The sequence below is a fragment of the Sceloporus undulatus genome, chromosome 7 (genome assembly GCF_019175285.1).
Source record: "Sceloporus undulatus isolate JIND9_A2432 ecotype Alabama chromosome 7, SceUnd_v1.1, whole genome shotgun sequence".
Lineage (NCBI taxonomy): Eukaryota > Metazoa > Chordata > Lepidosauria > Squamata > Phrynosomatidae > Sceloporus > Sceloporus undulatus.
In genome coordinates, this window is record NC_056528.1 from 43,495,850 (window position 1) to 43,514,215 (window position 18,366).

Consider the following 18,366-nt stretch of genomic DNA (forward strand, 5'->3'; position numbering starts at 1 on the left):
CCCTGGAAGGCGGTGCTGCTGCCCTTCTTCTCCTGGGGCTCATCATCCTCATCCTCATCCTGGGGGCTTCTCCTCCTCCTTCCTCCTCTTGGCCTGAGTCCCTGCCAAGAAGCCGAAGCAGCCTCGGGGCCAGGCTCGGGGGGCTGCCCTCCTCCTCCTCCTCATGCCCTTCTGGAAGCGGACGGTGGAGCCCCGGGCTCTGCTCCGGAGGGGCCCCGGTCCGCCCTGGGCTTCTCTGGGGGAGGCCTGGGCCTCGGGGGCGACGGGGCTCCTCCGGCAGATGGCCCACCTCTGCGCCCTTTCCGAGGCGCTGCTGGAGGAGCTGGAGGCCGGCCTCCGGGACCTGGATCTCCGCGCCAAGGCTCTCCAAGGCAGGCTCCGAGCCCTAAGGGCAAGAAGACCGAGAAGCCGCAGGACTTGCACCCAGGACCAGCAAGGTCAGCAGCAGGGAGGGAGGCCTTCCTTGCAGGGGAAGAGGGGCTTAGACGGGGGACACCCGAGATGTCACCCCTTCTGTGCATCAGCATCCTAGACCTGGAAGGGACCCCCAAAGGCCATCCAGTCCAACCCCCTTTTTCTGCCATGCAGGAACTCTCCATCCAAGCCTCCCCATTGACACAGATGGCCATCCAGCCTCTGTTTAAAGACCTCCAAAGGAGTCTCTAATGCACCCCTCCTTCCACTGTCCAGCAGCCCTTACTGTCCTCAGGTTGAGCTGGACTCGCTTTTCCTTTAGCTCACATCCATTGTTCCATGACCTATTCTCTGGAGCAGCAGAAAACAAGCTTGCTCCGTCCTCAATATGACATCCCTTCAAATATTTAAACAGGGCTATCATAGCACCTCTTAACTTTCTCCAGGCTAAACATCCCCAGCTCCCTAAGTCTCTCCTCATGGAACATGGAGAATAGTTTTTATCCCAGAAAACACCCCAGAAATGTTCAGAAAACTCAACTTGAGCATCCTTTAGAGGCTGGAAGTCACTTGGTTGCTTTAGGAGGTTTTGTGTATCCCTTTGTTTGGTGCAAACCTGTCATGCTTGGGATAGAAAAAGCAAATGTTATTCAGACAATAATGATAAATAGCATTTCCTTTTTAAGATTGCTATTGTCATTGTTATTCTTTTGTTCTAACTGGAGCTGCAAGGAATCTTTTTGCAGGTTTATTAAGGCAGGACAAGAACAGTAAAAACAGAGGAGGCATCAGCATTAGTAAAACACGGAGCAGGTCCTTTCTGAGGCGCATGCATGTTCATTGTCTATTGAAGGCCAAGGAGTTTATCACACGGGAGGAATTTCTCTTAATTTCAAATGAAAAGAAAGTGGGGCCAGAATGCATTCACATGAATTCGCTAGTTTAGCCAATTTACGTGAATGCAAATTGCGTTCGAACTGGCTTCCCATTGCCTGAAAATAGCTTGCCATTGCCCAAATTTGTGTGTGGCAGTCTATCATGTAATAATGTGAAACCCCATGATTGCGTTCGGATTGCCATCGGATTATGCTTCCAACTTCCCTTGTCTGATAAACTCCCAAGTCACTCCATACTTGCATTACAATACAAACTACTCACAACAATATCTATAGAAACATTTATAGAACTGTAGAGCGGAAGAGGACTGCAAGGAACATCTAATCCAGCCCTTCTACTATGCAGGGATATACAACTAAAGCCCTCACCCAACCTCTGTTTAAAAAGGATCCATCTCCCTTTGAGGCAGCCTGTTTTATCTGCTCCTCTCAGGATGAGAAGGATTTATATATGCCCCACTCAGCCCTTGACATATCTGCCTCTTCTAGCTCTGTCAATGCTTTTATGAGCCTTTCACGCTATTGGCTGCATCCGCACTGCAGAAATAATCCAGTTTGAGACTGTGGAGTTTGTTATGTGCCAGAGCTCTCCAACAGAGAAGGCTAAATGTCTCACAAACCTACAGTTCCCAGAATCCCATAGCATTGAGCCATGGCAGTTAAGCTGGTGTCAAACTGGAATATTTTGACAATGTGGATGCAGTTAGTCTCAAAGGAGCTACAAGATCTCTCTACATATTGATATTATTTATCGTTTGCCCATATTTTCCACCTTCCACCCAAACGTTGGTTTCTGGCATGTTTTTCTTTCAGTTAGAAGAGTGTGTGTATAAGATTTTAAAGCAAAGGCTGCATGTAAAGGACACATTTTAAAAGACTATTTTCCTCCAAAACCAGTTCCGCTCTAAAATCTGCAGGTGTTCTGGACTCCTTTGTCGGTGCCCATTGAGCTCTCGTCCTGTTGCTCATTGTTTTGCCATCTGCTCTGGATTATCCTTCTGTTTGCCCCTTGTGCCTGGGTTAGGTGCCAAAAGTCTCTTGTAGTGACTCAGGTCACTGCAGCAAAAGCTGATCAAGAACAGGCAGAATGGAAGGAGTGCTCAGTCAGAGCTCAGACCTGCTTTTGGGGACTGCAAGTCTCAGATGCCACAGGAAGAATAAAAAAAGTTATCACAAAGAATATGAAAACATTACATTTAGAATCTGAACTTTAGATAAACATTCAGCCTTTCCGGTGTGGTGCACTGGTTTGAGCATTGGACTATTAATGTTTTCACATTGTACTGTTATAGTGCTATTATTCTATAACTGCTGTTGTAGTTTAGTGAGACCTAAGGGCTCTCTGGATGGGAATTCTAAATGGTCTTCCCTGCAAATCTTGGGATTCTGCAGGAGGCAGCCATAGCAGTTAAAGTGGAATAATAGTGCTATTACAGTGTAGTGTGTTATTGTCCTGTGCCTTTGGAGAACAGAGTTTGAATCCCCACTTGGTTAAAGAAACCTGAAGCCAGTAGGGAAGGATTATGGAAACTGCAAGCCAAAACATTTGGATAAACACACATTTCCCTTCCATGATAAAAAATGTTTTGCACATCTACAGTGTGGCCTTATGTGTTCAGCATTTACTACACTCCCCCTCTCCCTCCAGTGATCATGAGACAATATGCCTTTACCCTTGCAACAACCCTGAATGGTAGAGTAGACGGAAAAGTGGCCAGTATCTGAGAGGGAATTTGAACCTGGCTCCCTGGTTCACAATTTGCAGCTCTGAGCACAATATATCCCAGTTTTCTTGGCTTACACCCATCATGGTATGAACAAATTAAATAATGGGGGAAATGGAAATAATAATAATTGGGACGCTTCTGTATGAGCCTTTTTTCTCAGAGTGGTCACACTCTTAAAAATGAGATGGGAACATACCGCTCTCAAGGCATCCCCATCATGTTGTCTTGCTGACTTTCCCTTAACCTGCCTAACAACCCTACGCAGGATTGTGCAACTGCCCTGGGAGTTTTGCACCTGAGGACTTGCATGCTTGCCAGGTCATTGATGGGTTGGAGGTGCTGTCATGCGCTGTGTATGGCCAATGCTACTTCTTTCCTGGAGTAATTATGGTTTAAAAGCTGCATGTAGTAATGCCCTTAGTTCAGACTGAGCTATGTGCAGAACAAACCAAATATCTAATATTGTAACTGGATCTTCCTTTTGGTTTTGTAGTATATAGGAAAGAAAGAAGTCAGGATGATTCCATTTTTCCTGGGTGGTTAGAGCGGGAGCACACACGAAACCTAAAGCAAGAACACCGTTTAGAATTGGATTCAACACGCAGGAAGGAAGGAGCTGCTCTTTCACTCCCCGCAGGGTGGAGTGCAGATGTTTCCCAGGCTTTGGACTCCAGCCTTTGCGAACTGTCTTGCCAAACTGGAGGAGATCTGAAACCTTGAATGTGCTTGAAGCTGGGAATCATCAGCAGGAAATAGGAGTCAGTGAATTCCTTACTCCGCTGAGACTGGATATATGTCCCAACTGGCAATGTACAGACAGGAAGTTGGACTGGAGAGGACTTGCCTGTGAAATGGAAATAATGTCAAGCCACTTTGCTGGGTTGGTTAGAGAACAAAAATGCAAAAACTGCAAATCACGTAGCGCATGATACAGCCATAACTCACTGAGGCCTTGTGCTAGATTCTTGAAAGTCTGTCCAAGTGTTCTTGGTTGTCATTCCATTGCATTGCAGGGCTCAGTTTCAGACATTCAGAAAAACTGACATTCCAAATGAGGGCTCCCTGGAACCAGGGAGGAAAGAGAGCTAGCCATAACTCATTGGGAAACCGTGATAAATCTTAAACTCTGACAACATGTTTTTGGTTGCCATCCCAGATACGGTAGCCAGTTTTCAAGAGAAGCGAAACAGGGAACATGTCATAACACACCAGGAAATCTTGACAGATGAGTCCAATTTGACAGTTGGGTTTTTGCTTTGTTTTTGGCTGCTGCCCAATTTGCGATGGCTAATGTCAAGCCAAAATTCCAAACAGGGTTTTCCTAGAAGCTGAAAAAGAAAGGTTTCCATCACCCATCAGGAAACATGGGGGGAGAAGAACTAACTACTAGTGCTGCCTCCCCAGTATTGCCATTTGATGTGGTTGCCTCACTTTGCCTAATGTCAGAGGTCTTGAGGTGTGGGAGAGGGTAAAGTTCTCCCTATATAGTGGTCCTGAGCTATGAAGCATCTTGTCTTCTGCTTGCAAATGAAATGTATTGAGAGCTCAAGGGCTGAGCAGAGGTGGAAGTGCACCTAACCCAACAGTAGTGGGCTTCTTTCTAGCATCCTCCCACATCCCAATCTAACCATTGGCTACCAGTGCCCTTGCTTGTTCGTTCCTGATGAGCTGTGGAATATGAAAAACTATGGAATCCAGTGTTTGCTTTTCAGTTGGAAGTGTGTGTGCATGTGTGAGTGCGATGCTTGTTTTTCCATGAAAGCATTTTGGCATCATGCCTGGTGAAAGTGGAAATAGTTTCTTATTGCTGAAAGGGTTGATCTTTATCTTCCCACCACTTCCTCCTGTAACCATACCTGGTTAGTTCTGCTACTGTTTCCATCTGGTCTGGTGTTTCTGTTTAAGGGAATAAATCCGACATTTAATCTTATAAAATACTGATTACACACATACACACACACCTAAAATACCAGCTCAACTTGGGGCCCGAACAGACAGGCCAAAAATAAAGCTGCTTTGGAGGTGTGCTGTTTAAATGACACATGCATCTTAAGAGACCTAAGCTGCGCCAAAGCTGCACTTTTGGTGTGGCTTCTGGCACCATTTAAGCAGCATTACCTCCAAAGTGACCCGAAGCAGCTTTAGTTTGGCTTGTCTGATGACATCCAGAACCCAAATAAAGATCAAGTGTGTCTTAATTTGTACCAGTCTGAGGGACACAGAGGAGGAATTTCAGTTGTTGAGGCTTCATCTGTTGGTCAGTAGGTGTGGATTGGTATCCTATTGGTCAGCCCCAATTAGAATAAACCATTGAATCAATAGTTGGGTGGTGATACAGTACATAGGGGAGACAATACAAGGCCTTTGGTATTTGCTGGGAAGGGGCAGAGCTTGGAAAAGTTACATGTTGGACTCCAGTTCCCATTGCCAATGGTCATGGGGTATTCTGGGAGAAGTAATTTAAAAAGTAACTTTTCCATCCTGTTTGAATTGGAAACTTGCAGAGGACAAGCAGTCCTTATCAGGTGATAGCTTCACCCTTTTGAAGGCCAGAACAATTGCAATGTTGCAGGATGAATCTCTCTCCCCATGTTGAAAGGCCTTGGCAAAGGAAGGATGTTGGGAAGCCAAAAAAGACAAGGGGGGGGGGTACTGCCTTTATGGATTATGCTGTTTCTTCTTAAAAATATTGTTTTCTTTTCCCATAAACAGTTGAGTCAGAATGAAATGTTTTGGCGCTGCCTCTTGGTGATCTCAGCATGCTGTTGTGCACATGCTTGCTCTGGACAACAAGCCCTGCTTTCCAGCTGGAGAAGGCATGGGACCTGAAGAGCATTTAAAAAATAGTGGCCCATCGTATCATGAAGCAGCATCAGAATGGGTTGTGAATTTGAAGGCTTTCTGGGGAAGGGGCTTCAAGATTTGAGGGCCCTGAGGAAAGGGACTACCAGAATGCTTCCTTAGTGTAGAAACAAGAGAGAAATGCCCTGGAGTTCTCTGGGATGTCCTCCGTGTATAGGATGGTGGTGGACAGATCCAGTGGGGATGGACTTTAGGCACATGGTGAGTATATGACTATGGGCCTGCACAGACAGGCCAAAATAAAGCTGCTTTGTGTCACTTTGGAGATATGCTGTTTAAATGACACACACATCTGAAGAGGCCAGAAGCTGTGCCAAAGCTGCTTTGGTGTGGTTTCCGGTCTCTTAGGATGCATGCATCATTTAAACAGCATACCTCCAAAGTGACCCGAAGGAGCTTTATTTTGGCCCGTCTGTTCAGGCCCTATGTGCAAAAGGTCCCGAATTCATTACCTGATATCTCTGAGAAAGACCCATGTCTGAATCCCTGAGGAGTTACTGCCGTCAGTCAGTGAAGACAACATTGCATTGTTCAGCTCAGTACAAGGCAGTTTCATTTTGTCATCATATATCATGGAAAGCCAGACAGCATGGTGTAGTGGTTGCAAGGTTAGGCTAGGACTCTGGTAAGCCAGGGTTAAAATCTCTGCTAAGCCATGGAAACCCACTGGGTGACCTTCACCATGTCACACTCTTTCAGCTTCAGAGGATTGCAATGGCAGACCTCCTTTTGTCGTGAAAACTGTGTGACAGGGTTGCCATAAGTTGGAATCAACCTGAAGGCACAAAAAAGCAACCTCAAGGAAAGGCTCCAGCTCAGTGGTAGTGATTTCCCACTATGGAGATGGATTTAGGCTCTGGACCAGGCAAAGAAAGCTAATAAAAGCCGGTGTGGGTAGCTTTACCTTTTGTTATGAGTGTATTCCATCTGCAGAAGAAGAATCCCACTGCATCCAAAATAGTATTTGGCCAAAGAAATGATTCTCGACTGCCTCCCCCTCACAACTGTCGAAGGGAACAGATATTTGGGAATGATTTAACCCCCACCCTTTGCTCCCAGGATTGGATTCCAAACAGTTTCTGGGAGCAGAGCCCACTCTGGCCTCAGAGAAGTAAGCTGTTTGTTGTTTTTTGCTGCAACGTTCTGACGTTGGCTGGCTTCTGACCTTGCAGGCTTTGGCTTGGAACAAGGAAAAGGGAATGCAGAGGCTCGCTTGTGTTTCCTGTGCATGGCTTTCAGATGGGCATACAGCCTGATATTTCCCAGTGGAAGATATCTTGGGTACTAAGCAAATTATGGGGCTGAGCTAATAGCAAAACCACTAAGACATTCAGAAGACATTGTTCCTCCTTTATTTACTATAACCTGAGTGTCTTCCTGCAAGGGTAGCCTATAAAGCCTTGAGATCTAAGCTGCCTAGCAGTGTCTTAATTCATGTGTCAGGCATTGAAAACCCATTAGATTTACAAAAGACCTGCTCCTGTTGGAGATTAAATTGCTAAATTGTAATTTTGGACTTGCCTTTGGGTGCAGGACACAAGGACAAGGGGTCTCAGGTACTGAACCTTCTTCTCCAGTTCTCAGGGCAAGGGAGAGGAATCTCAGGGCAAGAGTGCTGTCTTGACAAGTGTGGAATATATATATTTTCCTCATTTTAAGACTTGGTGTTTTTGATTTAAATGGCATACTTTGTGCAGCTGTGGCTGATGCTTAAAATTTCACACTTAATGATATCACAAGGGGTTGTCTCTTATACCATTACCTTGTGCTGTGTTCAAGGCCCTTTCCTGTGATATCACAAGGGGTTGTCCCCTAGATCTCAGACTGGTATCTCAGGGACTAGGATATTCCTAATCTGGCAACCATACCAATGGCTGTCATGAGCCCTTGAATTTTAACATTTTCCATTACATCACTGCTCTTGATTAGGGACGTTTGACCAGTGTTGCCTGATCTGCTTCTCACAAACATAGCCATCCACTGGTTCCACCCTTGTTGGATGTTCTTAATGCAGTTTGTGGCATACCGTTTCTAACTCCATGTTGAAGTGTATATTTTAAGGGATAATACATTTTAGTAATGTTTATCTAAAATGCATACATTTTTAATTATTATTTTTTGTGCTGAAATTAAAAAAAGATTGTACATGAATGTGGAATATGATAAAGCAAAAGTGTGGTGGATAGAAAATGGATTGATCCACCCACCTCTAATCCCAGTCCTACAAGTGACAGATGAAGTTTTTATTGTGCAATTGGGCCATCTCATTCATGGAGTCCAGCTTAGACGCCTTCTCCATCCAAGTACAGTTTGAGGGGCCAGAGGCCTCACTTCTTTCCAAGCAGGCCATGCTACACTGAATGAGGAAATGACTTCCAGATTGCAGGCTCTGATCCAGTGGACAGCCCTTTGGATTTTCATTTTGGCAGCAAGAAAGCATGCCTTGGCGCTGAGGCAGCAAATGCAGGACTCTGGCCTATAGCCGGTGGGGTGGCTGGGCCCTTGGAGGGGAGGGCTGCCATTCTTCCTTTGAGTTGCATGCTGCAGCCCCTGCCTTCTTTCACTGTCTTGGGAGGTGCTTTGCTGAGAACTGCAGGGCAGTCCAAAACAGCTAATGGTATTGCCAAAAATGTTGGCTGTGGCTTCATCTGATGGAATGTCACAAGCCACATTACCATTCTCGCACGTCCACATGTACAACATGGAGGATGTTTTTTATTTCTTCTTATGAAATTGGGGGGGGGGGAGAATAAGAACCCTAAAATCCTATTGATTTACATCATATAGGGTTCTAGACCTTATGGCAGCTATGAAAAATGTTTTTACCATTTGAAATGTATGGCATAGCTGTACTCAGGTGTATTTCATCGAGGTTATTGTGTCATCTTCTAGGAGGAGTGCTTCTGTTAAGGACCCATGCCAACCATGTCCATTCCTGGACATTCCCATTCTTCATTTCCCATCCCATTCTCCATTTCCACTCCTAATGTTTCATGGTCGGACAATGTGGAGATTATCACGTGGCGAATGGGACGTCATTGTCCTGTCCTTGTTCCATTCTTCTGTGCAATCAGTGGAAGACTTTCATATGACAGACATTGTCCCATACCGAAAGTGCAAGTGACAGTGATAGCATGAAAGCCTTTCAAATGACGTTGTGTTGATCCTGTCATTGTCCCATCACTGAAGTGGCATTGCCCTGGCATTTTGCATGAATGGGAATTCACGTTAATGACGGGATAATGACAGCCTCAATGCATACAATATGAAGGCTTTTGTGTGATTCCCCCACAGATGAGATAAGGACGGGAGAGCGATCTCAACCTTGTCCTGTCTGAGTGTGATAATCTCCTGTGTTTGACACTGTTATTACTGAGCATGCTGACTCCTCATTGGGTTTGTTGGGTGCAGGAAGAGTTGCCCCCTTTAGTTTCTTTTTTATTGTTATTTCAGTAAATGTTGACATTTCTGTAAGCTTCCTAGTACCTTGTTTCTTAATAGCATTCTATTCCATTTTTGGGAGGACTGTTCACTGTTAGAAGGCGTGATAAGTTGGATCTTCAACAAAATTTTGAACTACATCCTTCCTGGAAGTGCTTCCTTTTGGCCTTAGCCCTCCAGACACTCCATCCCTCACTCCTTTCTGCCTCTGATCAGTTTTTCCTTTCCAAGTGTCACTTTATAACCTGCCTACAGAGATTGCATAATACAGTTTGGACAGTTTTTTAAATTATTGTTTTTTGTACTAATGCAGAATGCGGAATTCCTCTAGTATGTGAATACTTCACTCCTATTACTCTGTGACCCCATTTTTAAGCTATAAGCTGAGCACCACTCCCCACACATTTGCTATGACATGACGAGATATCTAAATACAACAAAATTCAATTTAGACTATATGTAACTGAACACATGTACATGACTTGCAAAATGGGGAATTACAAAGATCAATACTATAAACTTTTTTAAAAAATTCTTTTAGGTTGATCTTCCCTACAGCTTGGAACAGTTACTTTCCTAGAATGCCCCAGATAGCATAGCCATGGACCATGGATTCAGAAATTGTGTTCGAAAAAGTAACTTCTTGAAGCTCTGATCTCCACTTTCATGCCACACCATGAAGCAGAGGTGGGTGGTTGAGGACATTTCTGGCCACCACCAGCTTCCCACCTGCTTTTTGTCTCTGCCTTCCTCGCCCTGCGCTGCCTTTGTGGGTGGGAAGCAGTGTGTGCTGTCCTGGCTGCTGCTTTACACAACCCTCCTTTCTCACCACTCCCACAGGTTTTCTTGTTTCCCAAGGGAGAGAGTGTTGCACAACCTCCCTTCTATGCTTCAGGGGCCCTGTAGGTGAATGGATCAGAGTCACTTTGGTCGTGTTTGGCACTTCTTGCCTGAGACAAGGATGGATGCCATGGAGCAAAGGTAAATTTGCAGAGTTTGGGTGCTCTGATGGGTATGTGTGGGGTGTTCTGCTGGTATATTGTGAGACTCAACACTGTGCCCTGTGGTGTGGATGTTCTAGAATCCATGAAGCCCATCCTATAGGTTGTAATTTAGGAGAGATAAGGATCAGGGAATAGAATGTGCAGATGATTCAAGGGCCAGATTTAGGGGGACACCAAACTTGTGGTGGGCAGCGCAAGCTGTCACAGGCAATGTGTTCCCCTGCTTCAGCAGACTGAGAAGGAATAATAAAAACAGTTTATGTTGGCTAGAAAGATTTGGCAGACTGTTCTTTGGAGTAAATGGTTCACTTTAAACACTGTAATGGCAACTAACTACTTTTCCAAACTTGAAACTGTAAACTCTAGCAATTTACTTTTAAAACATAACTTTCCAACTTCTGCTACTGTCCAGACTTAGTAGAAGCGAGGTTCATATACAAATCATAAGCGGAAGAGGATATGACTGTGTTACTTTGAATGTTTGCAGAAGAAAGGTTAATGTCTTGGTCTTTCAGCATCATACCAGGAGAATCTACCCTTAAGAAAATTTCCATTTGTACATAACTATTAAAGGTACAGCTTTCTGTATCTTACTGGACACTTCTAGTGTAGATGCTGGCAACCAGTTCTGTATTTCTTGAACACAAAATATCTTCTAAGCACTGGAGAAAAAGGGGGATAAAAAGAGCAGTCTCCATAGTTGTAGGTTGTATGTCAGTGATAAAGCACACATTTAAATGTACAAACACCTAGGTTTGGTCCTGAGTATCTTCCAGTAAGGCTGGAAAATATTTTTGCTTGAAGGTTTGGAGAGTCGCTTCCAGTCAGTAGAGAAAAGATTAAGATCTGACTCTATATGAGATAGCTTCCCATCTTCCCATAAGATGATGGGGAAAGGGAAAGCGAAATGAAGGAAATAAGAAAATAAGCAAAGCTCAGCACTTCAGTCTTCCCCCATCAGATGATCCCAGATAGGTTGGACTTGTTGTGTGTCTTCAAGTTGTTTCTGGTTTATGGCAACTCTAAAGTGATCCTATAATGGGGTTTTCGTGGCAAGATTTTTGAGTTGGGGGTTTGCTTTCCTTTGAGGCTGAGAGAGTATGGCTTGGCTAAGGTCATCCAGTAGATTTCCATGGCTGAGCGGAAATTTGAACCCTAATATTCAGAATCATCATCCAACATTCAATCCCCTACACCATACTGGACTGTTGTATGTCAGATTATAATTCCCATAATCCCTATTGGCTCATCTAATAAGATCCAGGTTGGGTAAGAGTGAAGTAATCCTTCATAAAATACAGTTAAAGGTTCAGAGCTGGACCAGTATTTCAAACTTAGGCCTTTAATGACCCCTCTGTATTAGTCTCTTCTTTTATTCAAGATCTAGAGAGGATCACTGAAAATAAATTACATCCATAGCTTGTAAATTACATAGGATGTAAGTACATTACATCCATAGATAAGGCAACAAATTATTCCCTTGCAACTGAATGTGAAAGTTATTTTGAGGGGAGCATAAATCTCAGGATTCCCCCACCAGATAACCGTGTTTGCTGGGGGATTGTAGGAGTTGTTATCCAAGAAGTAAGCCTTCTGTGATGTGCCCATAACCAAGGCAAAGCATATGCAGCTGAAACAACTGATGTATTACTTTGTTCCTTCTATTTTCCCTGTCTTGGGATTTTTACATTGCAGACTCCTTAGGCCAAGAGGCTGTCCTGCTGTATTCTAAGAAGTCCTCTGTACTCTGGTGTTATTAAACTAATAATAGATTGGTATAATGCTTTAAAAAGAAAAGCCTTTTTGTGGCAACGGGAGAGGAGGAATGGGATCCAGAACAGCTATAATACAAATTGGAACCATGTGCACACAGGGGCAGGTCTCCCCTCCTTGCCACCGCAGTTGGGAAGACACATAAGTCTTTAAACAATCCTGATGTTGTAAAAGGTGGTTGGATAAGAGGAATCAAAAATGCTGCCAAAGAAGATAAAAGGAGGGAGAGTTATGGTGCCGAACAGCTCGCCTTCTTTGGGGCAGAAACGATTGGTGCCTGGAGCCTGGAGCCAAGGGCTTTACTAGAATCTTCTTGCAAATCCCACTTAATGGGTGGTCTCTCTTTTTGTGTTTCTATTTTGACTGCTTGGATTTGTGGTCCCTTGGCACACATAACCTCTCTGTTCAAGGATTGCCAGGAAGTTTAGATGTAACCTGCCACTTCTTTGATCGATGTTAATATGCATTAATTGTCCTGTTATTGCACAAGTAATTATTGCACTGCTGCTTTTTAGGTTGGAACAGTAAGATTTCTCATCATTGTTTTCATTACTTTTAATGAAAAAGGCATTGTCCAAGTATTGTGCCATTCTCTGACCTGTTTTATAAAGCAACGAAAAAGTCACAAGTAACATAACCAACATTAACAGTAGCAAGTTGCTGAGGAGGCGATGTTTTGGAACAAGTTGCATAATGAATTCTTCTTTAAAAGGCATGTTGCAAGCTTGGATAGGAAGGAAGCAGAGGAGGAGAGATCCAGGTTTGATGATGTCTCAGCAAACTCCCCTCTTCTGTCAAGTTTGGACATCAAGAGTGTTCTGATCAGTCTCTGGCTGGGACAGGAGCCCCATTTTACCTATCTGGGGCATTGTGAGACATTAGATGCCATCTTTCCAACCCCTCCTGCATGGTCCAGCTGTTGTTTAAACTTACAACAATGCCTTTGGTTATTGTCTCTTTCCTGGTGTGTATACTGTGTGCCTTCAAGTGGTTTCTGAATTATGATGACCTTAATGCAAACCTATCATGAGGTTTTCTTGGCAAGATTTGTTCAAAGGAAGTTTGCTATTGCCTTTCCTGAGACTGAGAGTATGTGACTTGCCCAAGGTTAACTTGCATGGCTGAACAGGGAATCAAACCCTGCTCTCCAGAGTCATAGTCCAGCACTCAAACCACTAGACCGTGCTAGTTTCTCTCTCCTGGAATGACTGCCAAATAATGGACAGTACTAATAATAAGGTTTCTAATAATGAAATCAAGTATTCATTTTCGATGCCTTTAGCCTCTGCAAATTATAGACAAAAGCAGCTTTTTATATTTGCTCAGATAAAAGGATTAGAATTACAATGACGAAAGGATTCTGTAACGTCTAAAGCATGCATGAGCAACTGTGGCAGATCTGGAGGCCAACATTTTGTCCGTGGGACATTTTGTGGAGTTGCATGGACTGGAAAAAAATGGCCCCAAATAGATAAAAGAGTTAAAGTAGCCAGAAAACAGTGGGGGGGGGGTTATATTACAGTACAGATAGATGCAACTTATCCTGGAGGCTTTCAAAAAGAGGTGTTCCTCCCTTTTTCTGTCTGTCTTTTTTGTCAGAAGAGAGTGATCTGAAGTAGGGTGTCTGGAGAGACCAAGAGCTGCAAAACAACTTGTGGAACAGTTACACATGCCCCCAAGGCTGAACTTTGGCCACTCCAGTCTGTTTCTGCAAAGATACCAAAGAGCCAGTGTTGTGTAATGTTTTGAGCATTGGCCTACGATTCTGAAGACTAGGGTTCAAATCCCTGTTTGGCCATAGAAACCCACTGGTTGACCTTGGGCAAATCACACTTTCTCAGATTGAGAAGAAGACATAAACCCTTGACCAAATCTTTCCAAGAAAATACTGTGATAGGGTCATTCTAGGATCGCCATAAGTCTGAAGCAACTTGAAGGTATGCCATAGGAACAATGACTCGAAAGAGCTATAAAACAGGGCTGGGAATCTTTGGCTCTCCAGATGCTGTTAACTACAACTCCCGTACCCCTTTACTATTGGCCATACCAGGCAAGTCTGATCGGAGTTATCGGCCAAAACATCTGGAGGGTGAAAGATTCTTTTGATACACAAACGCTGGCAAAGCAAAGTTTGCACCAAGTACCAACCTTAATTCATAGGATTCCATTCCTGTGATTTTGAAAACTATTTTAGAGGGCCCTTAGCCATTTGCAGGTTCTGTTGGAGTCACCTCTTTGCTTAGTACCCAGAGAGAGAGAGTGTGTGTGCCACCCACCCCTATGCCCTTGTGGCAGCTAGGGCCTAGTAACAGAGCAGACAACAAGTCAATTGAATTCCAAGCAGAGTTCCAAGCAGAGCTATTCTCAGAAGCCTCTTCTCCCACTGCACTCGTCTTGGATGTTTCCCTAAAGTACCATGCACACTGTGCCCATTGGCAACACCCCAGGCAGCCGGCGAGGGCCACAAGTGCGTGTGCACACAGGGCAACCGCTGTTGGCACAAAGTGTGGCTTCAGTCAAGATGTTGAAGCCAGCTCAGTGATTCCCCTGATCCTTTAGCTTGGCTGAATGAGCCAACTGTGCTTGCCCAGAGAATCGTCATTTTGTGTGTTTTGTGCATGCAGACGGCTGCATGAGTGAAAGAGAGATGCACGCCACTCCCCTCATATTCAGAGGTCTTTCTCTCCCGGGTTCATTGCACAGAGTGGAACAGTTCTTTCTCTGAAGGTACAAGGCAAAGTAAGGGGCCATGGAAGAGGCGTTTGTGCTTGGTGGCAGACAGCCACTCTGGGAATAAGCAGTTACTCTTGGAGATGTGGGCAGATGCGGAGGCCCTTGGCAGTCCTTGTGGTAAAGATAATGGTTTCATGTGCATGTGTGTTGGAAGAATACTTCTTCTAGGCTTTTGTTCCTTTCAACAACAGGCAAAAATTTAATAGGTAAGGTTTTTCCATCATTACCCCCTCCCCCAATATGTTTAGTGTTTATGTGTGAGGGAAACTGAAGCTATTAAGTTATGTTGTAAAGTTGTTTAAGTATAGAAGCTCTACAAGGAGAGAGGGCAGGATGACAAATGTAATTTCTCTGTGTTTATCTCTCTGCAGAAATAGATTGCTTTCTAACTTGAGAGGCTGCCACTTAAGTGTATGGGCTTCATGCGTTGTCTTCTTTCTTTCTTTCTTTCTTTCTGTAAACTCTCATGAATTATCATCTTGTGCCAAGATAGAGCTGATTTATATGGATCCACTGTGGATCAAGTTAGCTTTGCCTTCCAGATGTTATGGACTACAACTCCCACAGCCCCATGCCACTGGCCACATTCAGGGATGCTCAGGGGGGTTGCATAGCAAAACATCTGGAGGATCCAAGGTCCCTGTCTCTAGTGAGATTACTATCAGAATAAAACACAAGTTTATACTGTATAGAATATTTGCTGTGAATGAGGAATGAAAGCAGTTCTATTCACCTAGTAGTCAGCCTTTGGTGACTACTGCCACCTTCAGACTATAAAGCGAGTGGCTCAGCTTCAGAGTAGAGCAAGAACGAGCCATCAAAGAAAATCTAGGATGTCTGTATTTGTTAGGGTTGAATAGAATTTTATCCTTTACTCGAGATGCCAGAATTGGATTATAAAGATGGTCCAGAGGATCAGGGTTTCAGAACTGGATTATCAGTGATTCAGTTGGTGTAGTTGTTCCAAACCTATCATTAGCTGGGCAGTCCAGTGCTGAAGAAATTCCTCTTCTTCCCCAGATAATATTTCTCTGATCATCAATACTTTGTGCATTATTTGAGAAGTGAGTAAATATTTATGCTCTTAGTCCCAGTGAAATTACAGGGCTGAAACGGGATTCACGCATGAAGATGTTTGTGCTGATGCATATCTCCTAGATGTCCTGAGTTTCCAGGAAAATTAAATCCTCTTGCATCCCATTGTTTCTGCTGCTCTTAAAATGTCCCAGTTTTTCTCTCCTTCTCCCACTTTCCTTCTTTGTCCTCATTTTACTTTAGATGCTGCAATATGAATTCAAAGTATAAAAGTACTGTAGTTTTCACTCACTTAGCATGTGAGAGAGGTGATGTCTGTTCTTCCTCATTCATAAACTTTGGCCAGCCTAACCACACTCAACATTGCTTGGCCACACACATCCCAGTTTTCCCTGTGGAATATTGGACGGCATGACTTTGTATTTAATTTCTTGCTTATTCGTTTACTTAATTTCTATGCTGTCATTCCTAGAAGAGCACACACAGGCACATAAAAAGAGGGGCCATGTTTCTGGAACTGCTCTAGAGTCCCCAACCACCTTAATCCCGCCTGGAGGGAGAGCCAGCCAAGCCATTGCTGTTGTTATTAGGGCTCATAAATTTGTTATGAGAGCATATGCTTCTAGATTAAGCTGCCAGGTGGGATGGGTAGTCACATTTATAGATTAGGGTGCATGCATTTCAGTGTTGCAAAGGCTGTATGTTTTGAACACAAATGCATGCACACAATGATAATATAGGACTCCACTCCTCTTTAGGAGGATTGTGGTGGTAGCTGAGACCATTTTGGAATGTGCATTTGGTAAGGTTGCACTTATTGGTTGCATGTGTACAGTGGATCCTTTGTATTGGCAGGCTGGCAATCCGCAGATTTAACTGCCTGTGAATTTCCATGCCCCATATTATTCAGTGGTGGCATGAGCCATAGTTATTGAATAATATGGGGTCTGGCCATTTGTGGGTTTTGCCATCTGAAGCAGGCCCCAGAACTGAACCCGACAGATGGGAAGAGTCCACCGTATTGCTGCTCCTGAGGAGAGTGGTGCTGCCCCCCCAGGGCCTCCTTAGCACCTTTTCTCACTTGCCTAGTAGCCATCCAGTCCCTTCAGGTTTACTGCCCCACCGGGTGATAACCCTCTCTGAGATGTCACCCAATACACTGTAGCCCCCGCACCCCCTAGTGATGCCACTGAGTCTAGGAAGGGATTAAGAGGGGAACAAGAGTGGGAGGATCCCAATTGTCGGAAATGTGGGGTCAGCCTAGGAAAAGAAATCTCTCACATATATTTATATTTAGGCATATCATCGGCAGCTCTTCCTTCTTGTTCAAATCCAAAAGCCTGTCTCTGTTAGCTCATAAGCCTCTCTGTCAGCTCAACACCCTCTTGGTATCAATTACTAACTCTATCTGTCTGAAATCAAATCCTGTCTGTACCAACCAGGTGTACCAAGCACACCCAGCTCTGTCCTCCATTTAGCACCAGCAAAGCATCCTTTCTCCCTGATCCTGGCACTGATATCTGACCCCCTCCTACTTACTCACCCTTATCCTATGACTGATGGTCGGCACCCTTCTACTTACTCATACCCAGGCTCATTGTTTACAGTTCTAACATATTTTCCTCATGGGGCAGAAGCCACAATTCAGCCCCAGGTTTAGTACATGGGCACAGCAGCAGTTTGAAGTTGAAGTATCTCTTAAAATCCAGCAGATGGCAATGCAGGAGAGTAGCTCCTTCAGCTCCTGGAGCTTTTTCTCCTTGGCAGAATGAATGAATGAATGAATGAATGAATGCCACAACATTCCAAAATGCAATAGCTTAGGTGCAATGTCTGCACCTAAGCTATCCCATAATGGAAATTTTGGTAATCATTTCCCACCATTACTGGCGGTTCTTCCTATGTGTGATTAAAGCGATAATTTAAATTTGTTCTGATCACAGTAGCATCTTTGGAGGGGGTTGTTTTGCCATTGTGCAATTCCTTGCTCCTCTCCTGTTGGCACCAAGAGTTCTGACTCATTGGCAAAATTCTCCTTCTGTTCCTCCTTCTCCTGGCCACATTGTTAGCCACCTTTTCTGTCTGATGTGTGCATGCACAGTCCTCCATACCACAGGAGTCATAATCTGAAAGCAGCAGCACCCTATGGTTGTTCCTGCCACAACACAAACACTCATTTGTGCTCCTGACATTTTTATTTTTTAATTCTTTTTTGCAAGATCTTCTGTTGCAATTACACTTTTCTCCATTGGGTCCTGAAATCTGTGTGCATGCATAAGATCTGTTTTATTTCTTTCTTTTCCCTTTTCAGTGCTTTTCTTTCCAGTGGGATGAGGAGACAGAAAGGATATCTTCTGAGTGCAGGAGAGAATAAATTTCACTGAAGTCTTCATTGAAGACTTTATTTCTGAATAGATGCGTTTTCTTGTGCCAGAACTGGGTGTAGTTCCAGATTTCGCCAAGGGCTCTTTTGGAGCTGAA

The 18,366-nt window shown here is 44.1% G+C and overlaps 1 protein-coding gene across 1 annotated transcript in view; it reads left to right on the top strand.

Moving 5' to 3' along the window:
* The first annotated feature begins 10 nt into the window (after positions 1–10).
* NHSL2 (NHS like 2) overlaps positions 11–18,366 on the top strand; it is a 109,497-nt gene continuing 91,141 nt past the window's right edge. Inside the window, exon 1 of the mRNA XM_042478995.1 lies at positions 11–437. Coding sequence (XP_042334929.1) covers positions 164–437 — 274 coding nt within the window. The 5' untranslated portion in view covers positions 11–163. The remainder of the gene's footprint in view (positions 438–18,366) is intronic.